We start from the raw sequence: 16,804 nt of genomic DNA on the forward strand, positions 1-16,804 counted from the left end.
CTCAAGGCCTGCACTTGATGAACTTAAGAAGGATGAAAGAGGATCTTATTGAAACCTGCTGAATATGAAAGTCCTGGGCAGAATAGCATAATTCTACTTCTATGTTTATTAAGCAGTAAGGAAAAAGTCAGTATAACTTAACAAAATTTACTTAGAACATGGTAAACTTTTTGTCCTGTAAGTTATTTCTATTCATTCAGTTGACTTGCATATGGTGACGCAGCCTCCAGTACTGACTTCAACATCTTCTGCAGGCTGTTAGCATGAGAATCAGAACAGTGCCACTTGTTGGTCTTATGGGTCTCCCTGACTTACTGCAGTGTTCTTATACTTAGCTCTTTCACAGATTCATACAAATGCCATGGTCTTGCTGTTCCAGGACCATGGTCTTGGCTTCATGCGGAGACACCTGATATCCCACTTGAGATATGAACTTGTTCATTCTTCAATCAACAACTGATTTCGCATTAGTGCCGTGTATCTACCTGCCCAACCGAGCACTATTGATGTAGTCTGCCCTCGTCCCCAAGCTAGAGACAGCCTGCCATAGCCTACTGAAACATCATTGATTGAGTCTCCATTCCCTTCCATCTTCCACAGTTTTACAATAAAGAAATTCTAAGGGAGAGCAAACTATCCAGACTCTCAGAAGGATATGTTTATTCCTATTAACTTCACTTAGAAATCAGTTCAGATTTCCTTTCTCAATATAATGCAGCAAAGCCACAGACTCAGTGTAAATTTTGTAGAGAAACAAGAAGGAACAATGGTTTCTTAGTGGATGAGATTCACTAAATTTGTGAAAGTTAATCAGACATGCTTATCAGAGATGATACTTGGGAATTTTGTGGTTTAAATTCTCCTGAATAATCAAGTTTTCAACAAGTTTTGCATAGTAATAAAGCACTTTAATTAAAAGTAATGCACTGACTTATCATAGTTTGTAATGTGCTCTCTTCAGCACGCACAGTTGTGTAGAATCATCAGCTAGGTTCATTGACTATGTTAGTTCAGTCCAAATACTGCACCTGCACGTTTCAGCATCAAAGAATGGGATGTGCTAAGGGTCACATGATGGAGCATCTGACTTACTCCTTTGCAGCTGGAAGCAGCACATTGACAAAGCTTGGGGCTCTGCATTTCTGGCCCCTCAGCCTGTCATAAGCAGGTGTGACCCCATTGATTTAATTAGGGTTTCCCAACTTAGTTGGCAAAGGCAAATGTAATGAGTGATTATTTCCCTCTTATTTTAATTAAGATTAATGTTTTATATCAATTTAAATCATTTGAATTGCTTTTATAATGAATCTATTCAGTTTTTTCAAATGTTAATTATTTAAATCTACTTTAACTGTTTTGAATGCCATTGATAATCAAAGCCATTTAAAAAACTATCTAGAAGGCCGTAGACAGCATGAGCCATCATACAGTCATCAATGATGCATTAATGGGGGCGATATTGATAATTTAAAGGATACAATTAATTAGAATCCTCAAATGCTTCCTTTCAGTTTTATTTTGAACAATCAAAATTTTTGTCTCGTTTGGGACATCACCCCAGGATTTGCGACTTGAAGCCTAGTTCCTGCTCATGGCCCACTGAGCATCCTGCAACCTGAACGAGTCGAGGAAAGGCTAGTGCAGTGACAACCATTGAACAGGAGTAGGGACAAGCATAAGGCACGGGACTCATCAAACATGATCAGGCTCAATGTTGCTTTAACGGGGACTATTTTTTAAGAATATTGATTATTTAAATAAAGCAATTAGTTAAAATCCTCCAATGTTTCCATTCAGTTTTATTTTAAATAATTATAGATTTGTCAATAAACACCCTGTAATTAAGGCTGTTCAAAATAAGAAAGCAATGTTACTAAGATAGTTGTTAGCTTTGCAAAGCTTAAAGCAATAATGCATTTTCTGGAGTAACATCAATTGTTTCAGACAGCCAGTTTTTCTGTCTCTTAATGTTCCATTATATTGGCTAAGCTTTTTTTTTGTTTTTACATGTTTACAAAAATTATTGCTTATACTAAGTTGTACCCTATTACTACATCTATTTTTGGGTGATTTAATCAGTTTCTCTTTCTACTGCAATTCATTCTTTTGGAAACTCTACCTTTACTCAAAGTTGGTAAGAACTACATTGTATTATGGTGGAAGTTACTCGAGCAGATTAAGGTGATATGGCTATTTATGCCATCATTTACCTTATTATATTAATAAGAAAGCAATATAAGTTAAATATTTTGAGGGAAATATCTTCTAATAAAAAAATCCTAAATGAAGTATCTCCCAAAACCCTTTCATTGGTATAGACAACGTGTTCTATAATATGCAAGCATCCATTGGACATTATGATTCACAAAGCACTCGTTTGTGCTTATTACATAATACTGTGATCACAGATGCCCTCTTATGTTTAAAACACTCAATTACATTTGACTTCTCAGAACTAAAAGATTAATGAAAGATGTTTGCAAAACATATTTTGTTTCCCAGATCATGTGGGGACTAAATTTGTTTTATCTAAAGTAGAAATCACTGATGTATGCATTAATGAAAACTTGCTCGTGCAACCTCCATTTAATATAATACCCACAAGAGAAGTTACATGTTTCTTAAAAGCCAGTCTGGTGAACTCTGTCCCAAAGAAGCAAAGAAGGACCACCACCCAGGCTTTCTTCCGTGTGAATTTGAATATTCACTATCTTCATCTTCATGTCTCCTCTCAGTCCTCTCAAGATGATCTAATAAGTCAATTTCATCCATATACTCCTTCGAATCTTCAGGTATAATATAGGGCTGCAGGCGACGCAGAACAAAGTCTACACGACCAGCCCCTTCCATCTTGGCAGGTAAATATACTTTCTTCAAAACCCGTGTGTGTCTTTGAGCATATGCACTTACATAGTACGTGCCTGGGGGGAGCAGTCTCCAGTATTCGCCATTGGCAACTGCAACCAAAAGGAAAAACACATTTATGTGAATAATGCAAATGAATATTTAGAAGTATTGAGGAGCAAATTCTCCAAACTGTAATTACATTGGGCTAAAATTTGTTGGAAAATGCTGCAATTTCACATCAAACTGCTGGTATTTATTGGGGATTGTGAGCTCACTGGTTTTGGGCTCTTCCAAGGGTTCCAGATTGTGCTCTGATATTCTTCCTGAGGACTGAAATACTGGAGCAGCATCTTGCTGAGTTCTCCTATTGTAATGCTGCTGAGCTCAGCCAGGCTACACCAAGAGCAGAAGTAGTAGGCCTGACCACTGGAATGAAAAGATCTCGGTAGAGACGGACAAATCTAACGTGCTTTTTTTTTTGGAATTACATACATTTGCTTTAAAAGTTTCAATAATTTCTTTTATTACATTTTAATGCTTAGCCTTTCAAATGATGTTTCACAGTATTCAACGTTTTTGAATGTGAAGCAGAGACTAGGGGTGAGGCTCCATTGTTGCCAATGTTTTTCTTATCCAGCTGTGGCTTGATCAGGTCTGCACAGGTGATGAAATAACCACACACAAGATCTTGCCACAATGCAGGGCATTAACATTTTAGATACAGGATTTATTTACTGATAAGGTGGTAGCACAGCCCTACAGAAAATAATTTATACATTTTCTATATTAGAAGCAAGTGTGGGCACCTGAGTGGTACTTTCCAATATCAATGTCAATGGCAACCAATGGAACCACTTTCCCAACAACTTGTTTCCATTTCTACCTGAAAGGATGTCATGACGTATTCCTCTAACTTTGATGCGTGCTCCTTTAATTCTTCTTCCTCTTTCATCCTTTACAATTCCTTTTATTCCTCGGTGCACCTACAAGACCAACGTAGTAGTGCAAATTAGTTTCTTCTCAATAAGAATAATTCTCATGTGTCAGGAAGTTTATGTGGCCATGTTATAAATGGACACCTGTTATGCTTTGTAACTTCAAAATGGTAAACTAATTCAAAGAAAACACCAGAGTCTGGGCTTGAGGGTCTTTTACTTTAAACAAGGCATGCACGTGTTACGTGGTAGCATGGTTTCGTAGGTAATTAACATTTCTTTTACATATAACCTGTAATGAATTATTTAAACGAACAAGAATGCTTAACCAACCAATATATATACAAGATTACTCAAATATTATTGAAATATTAAATACATAACAACACTCCCCCAACATGTTCATTAATAGACTGAGATATGGATGTTGGAAAACCAAGCCATTGCCTTACACTATAATTTTGTTCAACAGTGGACCACTGCAGATCCTTCAATTCCATTTAAATTAGTGGGTCACTACTGAATTTATACATGTAAGTGTCTTCTGATTTCAACTTGTGGTATGGTCATTTTGATTGGTAGGGTGGTGTTTGTGTTGGCTGCTGTAACTGATGTTTCACTTTCTTAACAACATATCTGTCTGAGCTTAAGTCAGAATTTTTGTCAAACTTCAAGCATTAATGAGATTGGCACAGATCTCTGGCAGAAGTGCATTGTTATTCTTTGTGTTTGGGTTTTGGTGTTGCTGGCAAGGCCATTTCTAAGTGACCTTTCTTGGCTGGTAATGATCTATTTGAACCACTGAATTTCTGCCACAGTGCTGCTAGGTATGAAATTTCAGGATTTAGACTCAGTAACAGAAGGATTGGTGATGGACTTTCGAGTAAGTTGCTCGGTGGCATGGAGGGAGAACTGCTCCCTCCAGTTATCCTGCCCATCTTGGTGATAAAGGTCAGGGGTTTCAGAGGTGTTGTCAGAGTGGACAGCACAATAATGTAACGCTATTACAACACGGGTTCAATTCTGCTGCTGCCTGTAAGGAGTTTATACTTCCCCTCTGTGACCCTGTGGCTTTCCTCCAGGTGCTCCGGTTTCCTTCTACATTCCAAAGACGTATGGGTTAGTAGGTTAATTGATCACATAGTGTAACTGGACAGTGTGGGCCCAATGAGCCAGGAAGAGTATGCTACCAAGATGGATCTCTAAATAATTTTTTTTTAAAAAGTTTGATAAACATTGCAGTATGCCAGTACTGAAGTAAGTAAGTGGGTATTGTGGTGGATGGGATATTAATTATCCAAGCAAGTGAAGGGTATTCCACTATGCTTTTGACTTTTGCATTGAATACAGTGTTAAAGATCTGGGGTGCCAGGAGTAAATTACTTGCTGCAGAATATTTCACCTCTGATCTTCTCTGGTAACCACTAAGTTTATATGGCTAGTTCAGCTGATAATCAATAGAAACCCTGACATTGAGAGTGGGGAATGTATTAATAAGCTCCCATTGAATGTAAAAGGGAGGTAATTATACTCCCTGTTATTGGAAGAGGTTATTGCCTGGTGCTTTAGGAGCACAATGTTAATGTTCACTCAACAGCATATGCCCAGCTATTGTCTAAGTCTTATTGCTTACAGCATGGATATATTCATTTTCTGAGGGCTTGCAACAGAATTGACTACAGTCAATCAGTGAACATTTTCACTTCTGATCTTATGATGGAAGGATAGTTATCAGTGTAGCAACAAAGACTTGGAATCAAATTGTGTATTAGAAGGGCAGAAACCCGGTCTGACTCAAGCAGCACACAATCCATCATTGTCTTTGGGTAGGCTCCATTAACCTTATTGGCAGGATCAGGACAATCACTATACCTGCTACAACTGCGGCATCCTACTCAACAAGTACTATCTAGAGTCCCTAGTATTTCATTCCCCATTTCATTCAGGATCCCTGGATATATCCAATAACACCTTGGCACTTACTTCTCCTATAGTTTTCTTTTCTTTTGTTTTTATTAAGTAATATATATCACTATAATCAGTTTCAGTATTTACCTCTCTGCCAATATGTCTTTTGTAAATTGAAAGGAAACTCCATGGAATTTGTAAATCAAAGTGTTTATTAAACTGACTACTTGATGATCTTTCTAAATTATCGATGACAATTCTACTACTTTGCCAGTGCTCCTCAATGAATATTATAAAACCTCAGATCTGTTTCCTTAGAATCTTTCCACAAAAGCAATATGAAAAGCCAATGCTAATAGATTTCCTTCTCATATCCATTATTTCACCAGAGATAAAGAGAAGACAGACAAGCGGAGGTTACAGGATGTTATTATAAGTAAGTTAATAGTGGAAAATAATATTTTAAAATAGCACAGGTCAGGGTTAAAAGCGAATAAAAATGACTGTTTTAATTTTGATACAATGTTAACTTTTGGCAAATAATCCCTCAGTATCCTTGCGGTATTTTCTAAATTAAACTTTAAAAAAGTACCATTTCCATGTAGGTCAAGAGGGCTTCCTTGTTTTCATTCCAAGCTGTGGGGAGATCTTCATCAGCGGGGTACTTCTCACAGCTGAGTTCCAGTGTAATCTCAAAGCAGTTTGTGTGCAGGTAGCTGAAATCCTGCATCCCTGAAATTGTAAAGTTAATATAACTGCTTTAAAGATTTATTATCACATATTGAAGTTGCATCATTTTCTAAGAGTCCTATAACACTTACAGCGTGGCTACCCAGGAACAAATGTTTTACAGATTAATTAGGTGTGAATTCAGATGACAGAAGCTGAGGGTTTTAAGTTCAGTAGGACAAGTATTTGATGAACTAATGGTTGAAGACTGGGGAGTCCAGAGAAGTAGAGCTTCAGGCGTACCTCGTTTAGCGTTCGTCATCAAAGGGGCTTTTTGTAGCTTGCCTTCTTTGACTGCGGTGACCTCACAATAGCTAAATTTGATAGACTATTAGCAATAATTCCTTATTAGTACTGTATTAAAATCACAGATATACTGGAAAGGGAGCTGTTCCATTTTAACTACCTTTTCACTGTTAATTTGGGATGGTGAACTGCTGCTTTATTAAGCATCTGAGAAAAATACTGTCCTTTGCTTCTGAATTGCTTTTCATGATAGTCAAAGGTTTTTCAGAGGTCAAAAAGTGGCCAGGTAGAATGATTGCACTTCTCATTGCATTTCTCTTGGAGTTATTATGCAGTAGAGAGCATATTCACTCAACCTCTAGATGGACACTGTGTTCTTTAGTCCCTGGAGAAATGACTGACACAGAAAAATAACTAGCTGCAGATATTTGAAATCTGAAATAAAAACAGAAAATGCTGAAACCCTCAGCAAGTCAGGAAAGAGAAACAGAGTTTTTTTTAGGTTGAAGGTCATCTGTGTGAACTCGGCAAGGAAGAAACCAGATGCTTTTCAGTTGTTTTCTCTCCCGAGTTCAGGCGAAGGCTCAATAACTCAGTTAACTCTGTTTCTCGTTCCACAGACAGTGCTTGGATTTGCTTCATAATTGGGGGGGCGGGTCCATTGTTCTGTAACAGAAATTAAAAATTTTAATTGGAAACAGAACAAAACAGCTACCTAAACTGAAAACAGAAAGTAAGTGTGTTATTACTGGAGCAGGTAAAACTGCAATACAATAAAATTCTAATCTTAAAACTGAAACAGTAATGGTGCTCGTATAACTTATTGTCTAATTTATTAATTCATAATGGAATGCGATAAACCTTGCTTATTCTGTTTTATACAAAGGCCTATGGAACTGTTTTACCTCCAGCAAAACTGTACCACTGTGCTCCATTTATAATGCCTCCGTCTTCAGCAAAGCTCCCTCCACATCTATCTTTTGACGTATCTGACATAACAGGATGTGCATCTGCATAGGCCTTTGCCAACAACTTGAACATCTGAAATCAAAAATTTTAAGATAATAATGAATAGATTAAATTAATTTAGTTATCACCAAAGAACAGCTCAAATGTGGTAAATAATGCACCTGATCATCTGGAGTGGGTGAAAAATGCTTGTCTTCTGGAAGTCTTGACATATCAAAAGGATAACTAGCCACTAAATCACCACCATGTAAACTCGCTGACAGAACAAAAGGTACTTTCTTCACCCATGTTAACACTGCTCGTGTTTCGGGTGCTACCTATAAATGTTACAAAGAAATAAGATCAGGCTTAATGCAAAATTTAAACACATTTTTTCATTTCAAATAATATTATTCATAAATGGTCATAACTGCACATATTGGAAACAAAATAACTTTCAGCCTGAGGGAAGAGGCATAGGCTTGGATCTTCAAGTCATAGAGTTATATAGTACAGAGGTTCTTCGGCCCATTAAGCACATGCCAACCATCAAGTAGCCATCTATACTAATCATGTTTAATAACACTTTGTCTTTAAACTTCTATACTTGTAGTGCTGATCTAGACGACTCTTAAATGTTGTGACACAACTTGCCTCTTTAATCCTGTCATTCCAAATTTTAACCACTCTCTGAGTGAAAAAAAAATTCTTGCATCCCTCTAAACTCCTTACTGCATTTGCTTTACCTAATCCTATTCTAACTAGTCCAAGATGACTCTGCTATGGGGAAAAGTTTACCATTATCTTCCTCGTCTCTGATCTTCATTGTTTTGAAAGTCCCCATCAGGTGTTCCCTTAGCCTTCTCTGCTCTAAAGAAAACAAGCCCGGCCACTCCTTATAACTGAGAAACTCCATCCCAAGATACAAACTCTACACCCTTTCCACAGCAATCACAAACTCCCCAGGCTGTAGAAACCAAAACTGTGCAAAATATCCCAGGTATGGCATCAACAATATTTTTTGTAAAGCCTGAGCAGAACCTCATTGCTCTTATATTCAGTGCCCAGCTAATAGCTAGCATCCTACGCATCTATTTTGCTATTCTGTTTGTCTGTGCTGCCACCTACTGGAATCTTTGGACTTGCACATCAAGTTTCCTCTTTTCCTGAATGCTCCTTAAGGCTTTACTAATCACTGTGTGTGACATACTTATTTGATCTCCTAAGATTACTTTGCACTTATCAGAAGAAAAATTCCATTTGCCATTGCTCTTAACATTTGATCAATATCTTTCTATAGTCTTAGACTATCTTTCTCACTATCCCAACACCGACATTTTTGCTATCTACAAACTTACTAACCATACTTTCCACATTGACACCTATGTTGTTCATACATGTACCAAATAAGAAAGTCCCACTATCATTCACTATAGTGCACCTCACAAACAACTCTTCCTCTCATCAGGCCAAGTTTGGATCTAATTTGCCATGGCTCTAACTTTTTGGACCAGTCTTCCAGGTGACACTTCAAAGTTCAAAGTAAATTTGTTATCAAAGTACATATGTATATGTCACCACATATAACTGTTACATGCTCAAGGAGATCTGTTTTTTTGTGAGAATGATGTAATGGTCTTTTGGAGGTCACCTGATATGATTTGCCCGCCGCTGTGAGGTCACGTGATGACATGTGCCCGTGACTATATAAGGGCCGACCCAGGTGACGCAGTGAGTTTTTGAGTTTGTAGATTTCCAGGTAGAATGTGTTGTCCCTCCGTTTCTGTTGCATGTTTGTTTTTGTGACGCAGTTTCAGTTTCAAAACGGAAGGTGCGCTCTCTTACAAGGTATTGTATTTGAACTGGAAATTTGTGGCTGGAAGTGCCAATTTACTCAATTCCGACAGTTCTGAAGGGAGAGTGAAGAATTCATTGAAGTGAGGGATCGAGAGAATTCGGCGTTGTTTGGCAGTTTAATAAAGAATCGACCTTATTGAGTCTTCGTTGGAGAGAACCTGCATTGAGATAACTCTTGCAATAGGGCAATAAGTTCATGGAAAAAGGTGCTCTCTCTCTAAAGGAATTTAAGGTCAGTCGATTTAAACTGTTTATTTTCGGCATCAGGAATCCTGTGGACAGAACCAGCAGTAAAGGTGCGTCTGTGAAGAAATCCTTCTCCAGAGAAGTCTCTCCCAATTGAATGTGTAAAACTGTTGGACTTTCGAAGTTATCGCTTTAAGAACTAAATCTGACTGTATCGCTTTAAGAATTGTTTGGGAATTTAAAATTTTAAGAACCAGAGCCGAGTGGAGTTGATGAACGGCTGCATACCTGTTTAACTTCCGGTTAAAGTTTTCCTTTGTTTTTTTTTCCTTATCGTTTATATGTGTTTAATAAGTGTTTGGTTGTTTTTATAAAACCTGTCTCAACTAATATTCATTGTTGCCGGTTACGTAACATGATTTGTGGGGGCTTGTGGGATATGTTCCGATTTTGAGTTTAAGTGCTGGTAATGCCATTTTTGATTTGGTAAAAGGAAATACCCGATTTTTTTTGGTTTGATTGGTGTGCGTGTTGTATTCGGCAACAATGGATATTGACGGGTTTTTGAAGATGCCTGACTCGGGATTTTTAGAGAATGCGAGAAAACCTGTGTATTGGAGGTTGCTGAGAAGTTGGATATTAAAGGAATTATGAGAAATTCTACCAAGGCTTTCGTACAAAGGAAAATTGCTGAACATTATATTAATTTGGAATATTTTGATGAGAAGGTGTTAGAGAAGTTTCCAATGAGTAATCTGGAAATGCAGTTGCATCTTGAACAGTTAACGTTTGAAAGAGTTAAGGTGGAAATGAGAGCAAGAGAAGCTGAAAACCAGAGGAAATTCGAGCTAGAGATGGAGAAAATAAGGTCTGGGAATCAGTCTTCTGGTTCTATGAAACAATTTATTGCTAGTGGTGAGGTTGTTTTTGGCTCCTCCATTTAATGAAGCTGATGTGGATGCATATTTTCAGCATTTCGAAACAGTTGCTCTGAGTTTAAAATGGCTGAAGGACCAATGGACAGTGATGTTACAAAGTGTAATTAAAGGCAAGGCACAACAACTTTATACAGCTTTAAATGCTGAACAAGCAATGGATTATGATATTGTTAAAGAGAATATATTAAAGGCATACGAGATGGTTCCAGAAGCGTATAGAGAAAGATTTAGAAGTTTGAAGAAATCGGTGGAAAAAACTTATGTGGAATTTGCCTATGAGAAATCTGTGTGTTTTGAGAGATGGGTTTCCTCTAAAAATGTGAATGGGGAGTATAATAAATTGAAAGAGCTGATTTTGCAGGAGGAATTTAAAAGAAGCATTCCTGTTGAAGTGAGAACATACTTAAATGAACGGGACACTGCTACATTGCAGGAGATTGCTAAATTGGCTGATGAGTGTGTTTTAATTCACAAGAATAAATTTTCTCCAGGTAAAACTTTTAAAAAGAAAACTAGCATGGAGAGTCAAGGTAAATCAGACATTAAATCTGAAGTTAGTGAGAAAAGTAAGGATGAAGGGAGACATGTGAAGGAAAGACATTTTGGTATTATTTGTAATTATTGTAAGAAACCTGGACATGTAGTGGCTAATTGCTTCCGATTGAAACGGAAAGAGAAAGAAGTGGCCCCAGATGCTTGTGTGCAGCATATTGGAAAACCTGTAAAACTACAGGGTTTAGAAAATATTGATGAAGATGTGTCAAAGTCTGGCCAAGTTAAGAAGGGATAGGAGGCTTTTATAACAGAAGGATTTGTATCCTTGAAAGAAGGATCCAATGCAGTACCGATAAGGATACTTAGAGATACTGGAGCTTCACAATCACTAATATTAGATAATGTGTTAAGGTTTAGTGATGAGTCTGACATTGATGAGGTAAATTATATAACAGGAGTAGGGAGTGCCCTTATGCCAGTACATTTACATAGAGTAAATTTAAGGTCAGGATTAGTTACAGGGGTTGTTAAAGTAGGACTACAATCCAGTTTACCTGTGAATGATGTTTCTCTTTTGTTAGGGAATGATTTAGCAGGTGGACAAGTTTTTCCTGAAGTGCATTTGACAATATATTCAAATTCTGAGGAATCACAGAGGGATTTTAACACAGATTCTTCCTGTGTTGTAACAAGAGCTACGGCTAAAAAGACTGATGTAAAGGATGAGGTTGTTACCCATGACAGTTCAAATCAGGATTCAGATTTCAAGGATGTATCAGAAACTTTCTTACCTACCTTATTTGATCAGGATTTTGATGGTAAGTCTGATCAGGAAGATTTGTCTTTATCTCGGAAGGAGATGATAGCAGAGCAGGGTAGGGATCCTGAGATAGTTAAATTAAAAGAACAAACTCTTCCAGATAGTGAAATTGGAAAAGCACCGGTTGGATATTATTTTGAAAAGGGGGTATTAATGAGAAAGTGGAGATCGCCTACAATTCCTGCTAGTGAGGAATGGGAAGTTAATCATCAGGTTGTTGTTCCTAAAACTTACCGAAATGAGATTTTGACTATGGCTCATAGTATTCCTTTAGGTGGCCATTTAGGGGTAAAGAAAACTATGAACAAAGTTTCTAAACATTTTTATTGGCCTAGTTTAAGACAAGATGTGGCGACATTTTGTAGAACGTGTCATACATATCAAATTGTTGGTAAACCTAATCAGGATACTCCATTGGCTCCACTGCAACCAATTCCTGTATTTGGTGAGCCGGTTTCAAAAATCATTGTAGACTGTGTAGGTCCTTTGCCAAAAACTAAAACTGGACATCAATATTTATTAACTATTATGTGCACAGCATCTAGGTTTCCAGAGGCAGTACCTGTTAGGAATATAACAGCCAAAACTGTGACAAAAGCTCTTATAAAATTCTTCACTTATTTTGGGTTGCCTAAGGAAATACAATCAGATCAAGGTAGTAATTTTATGTCTGGGTTGTTTCAGCAGATAGTTTATAAACTGGGAGCAAAGCAGATTATTTCCTCAGCCTATCATCCAGAATCACAAGGAGCCTTGGAGAGATTTCATTCTATACTAAAATCTATGATTAGAACATATTGTGTAGAAAATGAAAAGGATTGGGATGAAGGTATACATTTACTACTTTTTGCAGTAAGGGAGGCAGTACAGGAATCATTAGGTTTTAGTCCTTTTGAACTTGTGTTTGGACATAGAGTTTGAGGACTTTTGGCTTTGTTGAAGGAACAGTGGATTAATAAAGAAGTACACACTAGTTTGTTAGATTATGTTTTGAAATTGAAAGAGAGATTGTACAAAGCTTGTAGTTTGGCCAAGGAAAATTTAAGGTTAGCTCAAGAGAAGATGAAGACGTGGTATGATAAGGAAGCTAGGATGAGGTCATTTAAGCCTGGAGATAAGGTGTTGGTTCTTTTCCCAGTGCAGATGAACCCATTACAAGCCAAATTCCATGGTCCTTATGAGATTAAATCTAAAGTAAACGAGGTGGATTATGTGGTAAAAACCCCAGATAGGAGAAAGACAACACAGTTGTGTCCTATAAATATGATAAAACCATATTATGAGAGAGAAGTTACTACTGTGACTGTTAAGGAAAAGGGTTAAGGAAATTAAACTCCAATTTAATAATCCAGTTTAATGTTATAGGAGTAAAATATTTTGATCACTCATATCAAGGGTAAAGATAATGTGATCGCTAACTATTTAGATGTTAAATGTACAATGAAAATTTGTTTTTTTTGGAGTGATATTTTATCATTTGTAACACTCCTACTGTACATTAGTTTGTAAAGGGTTGAAAGATAAGATTGTATATATTGTGTATTTTGTAGATTTTATACCTTTGTATTTTTTTTTGTATAAATTGTTAAAATTTTGTTCTTCAAGAGACCAGATTTTTTTTTTTGGAAGGAGGTGTTACATGCTCAAGGAGATCTGGGTTTTTTGTGAGAATGATGTAATGGTCTTTTGGAGGTCACCTGATGTGAGTTTCCCGCCGATGTGAGGTCACATGATGACATGTGCCCCGTGACTATATAAGGGTCGACCCAGGTGACGCAGTGGGTTTTTGAGTTTGTAGATTTCCAGGTAGAACATATTGTGCCTTCATTTCTGTTGGATCTTTGTTTTTGTGATGCAGTTTCATTTTTAAAATGGAAGGTGCACTCTCTTACAAGGTATTGTATTTGGACTGGAAATTTGTGGCTGAAAGTGCCAATTTACTCAATTCCGACAGTTCTGAAGGGAGAGTGAAGAAATCATTGAAGTGAGGGATCAAGAGAAGTTGGCATCGTTTGGCAGTTGAATAAAGAATCGACCTTATTGAGTCTTCATTGGAGAGAACCTGCATTGAGATAACTCTTGCAGTAGGACAATGAGTTCATGGAAAAAGGTGCTCTCTCTCTAAAGGAATTTAAGGTCAGTCGATTCAAACTGTTTATTTTTGGCATCGTGAATCCTGTAGACAGAACCAGCAGTAAAGGTGCATCTGTGAAGAAATCCTTCTCCAGAGAAGTCTCTCCCAATTGAATGTGTAAAACTGTTGGACTTTCGAAGTTATTGCTTTAAGAACTATATCTGACTGTATCGCTTTAAGAGCTGTTTCCGCATTTAACGCTTTAAGAACCAGCGCCGAGTGGAGTTGATGAACGGCTGCATACCTGTTTAACCTCCGGTTAAAGTTTTCCTTTGTTTTTTTTTCCTTATCGTTTTTACGTGTTTAATAAATGTTTGGTTGTTTTTATAAAACCTGTCTCGATTAATATTCATTGTTGTCGGTTACGTAACATAACACTGAGATTTGTGTCCTTGCGGGTATATATGGTAAATCCAAGAAACACAATAGAAATCCTCACCCCACAGGATGGACAAACAACCAATGTGCAAAATGCAACAAATTGTGCCAATCCAAAATATAAATACAGTATATATAATAATAATAAATAAATAAGCAATGAATATCAAGAAAGTGAGAGGAAAAGTCCTTGAAATTAAGTTGATAGGTTGTGGGAACAGTTCAGTAAAGTTGAATGAAGTTATCCTCTCTGGTTCCAGAGCCTGATGGTTGAGGGGTAATAACTGTTCCTGAAATTGATGGTGTGGGTCCTGAGGATACTGTACCTACTTCCTGAGGGCAGAAGTCAGAAGGCAGCATGGCCTGGATGGTGAGGTCCTTGATAATTGTTGTTGTTTTCCTGCAACAGCATGCTGAATAGATGTGCTCAGTGGTGGGAGGGCTTCACTCATGATGGATTGGGCCGTATCCATTACTTTCTGTAGGATTTGCTGTTCAACAGCACTGGTGTTTCCATACCAGGAAGTGGTGCAGCCAGTCAATATACTCTCCACTACACATTTGTAGAAGTTTGTCAAAGTTTTAGATGTCATGCCATCTTGCTTCACAAACTTCTAAGGGCATAGAGACACTGCTATTCTTTCTTCGTAATTGTACTTAGGTGCTGGGCCCAGGACAGATCACACAAAATGATAACACCAAGAAATTTAAGGTTTCTGACCCTCTCCACCTCTAATCACCTGATGAGGACTGGCTCATGGACCTACAGTTTCCTTCCAAAATGCTGATTCGACACCACCTTTGATTTGGCCAAAGGAAGTGTTGTCATCAGCAAACTTAAATATACTTTATACTTTATTGTCGCCAAACAATTGATACTAGAACGCACAATCATCACAGCGATATTTGATTCTGTGCTTACCGCTATTAAATATTAAAAATTTAAATTATAAATCATAAATAGAAAATTGAAAAATGATAAGTAAGGTAGAGCAAAAAAACCAAGAGGCAGGTCCACATATTTGGAGGGTACGGCCCAGATCCGGGTCAGGATCTGTTCAGCAGTTTTATCACAGTTGGAAAGAAGCTGTTACCAGATCTGGACCCATGAGTCTTCAAGCTCCTGAGCCTTCTCCTGGAGGGAAGAGGAATGAAAAGTGTGTTGACAGGGTGGGTCGTGTCCTTGATTATCCTGGCAGCACTGCTCCAACAGCGAGTGGTGTAAAGTGAGTCCAAGGACGGAAGCAACACACATCAAAGTTGCTGGTGAACGCAGCAGGCCAGGCAGCATCTCTAGGAAGAGGCACAGTCGACATTTCAGGCCGAGACCCTTCGTCTGTCCTGACTAGTCCTGACGAAGGGTCTCGGCCTGAAACATCGACTGTACCTCTTCCTAGAGATGCTGTCTGGCCTGCTGCGTTCACCAGCAACTTTGATGTGTGTTGCTTGAATTTCCAGCACCTGCAGTATTCCTGTTGTTTCCAAGGACGGAAGATTGGTTTGTGTGATGTGCTGCGCCGTGTTCACGATCTTCTGCAGCTTCTTTCAGTCTTGGACAGAACAACTTCCATAAAAGGTTGTGATACATCCTAGAAGAATGCTTTCTACGGTGCATCTATAAAAATTAGTGAGGGTTTTAGGGGACAGGCCAAATTTCTTTAGTTTTCTCAGGAAGTAAAGGTGCTGGTGGTCCTTCTTGGCAGTGAACTCTGCTTGGTTGGACCAGGTCAGGTCATTTATGATATTGACCCTGAGGAACTTAAAGCTTTTGACCTGTTCCACTTGCGCTCCACCAATGTAAATTGGGTCGTGCGGTCTGCTTCTCCTTCTGAAGTCAACAACCAATTCCTTCGTCTTGCTGATGTTGAGGGATAGGTTATTGTCTTCACACCATGCCACCAGGTTCTTAATTTCCTCTCTGTACTCAAACTCATCATTACCCAAGATATGGCTTACAATTGTTGTGTCATCAGCAAACTTATACAGGTTTCCCCCGCCATCCGAAGGTAGAGCGTTCCTTTGAAACGGTTCGTAAGCCAGAATGCCGTAAAGCGAAGAAGCAATTACCATTTACTTATATGAGAAAATTTTGTGAGCATTTGCAGACCCAAAAATAACCTACCAAACCATGCCAAATAACACATAAAACCTAAATTAACCATTCATATAATAAAAGCAGGAATGATATGATAAATATACAGCTTATATAAAGTAGGAATACTTTTCCACAATCATTACTGAACTGTCCTCCGTAGCGAAAATCTCACGCAAGCGCCCTCGGCAAAAACACGGCGCAAGCGCTCTCCAGTAACCTTTAAGCTATGAAGCTGCCAAATCATACCAAATAACACGTAAAAATACACAGCTGATATAAAGTAGAAAT

The 16,804-nt window shown here is 38.0% G+C and overlaps 1 protein-coding gene across 1 annotated transcript in view; it reads right to left on the minus strand.

Moving 5' to 3' along the window:
• Nucleotides 1–930: 930 nt before the first annotated feature.
• The window catches only part of cpz (carboxypeptidase Z), a 73,797-nt gene continuing 57,923 nt past the window's right edge, over nucleotides 931–16,804 (minus strand). The window contains exons 7-11 of the mRNA XM_072254687.1: nucleotides 7,796–7,951; nucleotides 7,571–7,706; nucleotides 6,283–6,422; nucleotides 3,731–3,830; nucleotides 931–2,957 (exon numbers count right to left, since the gene is read on the minus strand). Of these exons, the coding sequence (XP_072110788.1) occupies nucleotides 2,611–2,957; nucleotides 3,731–3,830; nucleotides 6,283–6,422; nucleotides 7,571–7,706; nucleotides 7,796–7,951 (879 nt within the window). The 3' untranslated portion in view covers nucleotides 931–2,610. The remainder of the gene's footprint in view (nucleotides 2,958–3,730; nucleotides 3,831–6,282; nucleotides 6,423–7,570; nucleotides 7,707–7,795; nucleotides 7,952–16,804) is intronic.

Source organism: Mobula birostris, chromosome 4, assembly GCF_030028105.1.
Source record: "Mobula birostris isolate sMobBir1 chromosome 4, sMobBir1.hap1, whole genome shotgun sequence".
Taxonomy (NCBI): domain Eukaryota; kingdom Metazoa; phylum Chordata; class Chondrichthyes; order Myliobatiformes; family Myliobatidae; genus Mobula; species Mobula birostris.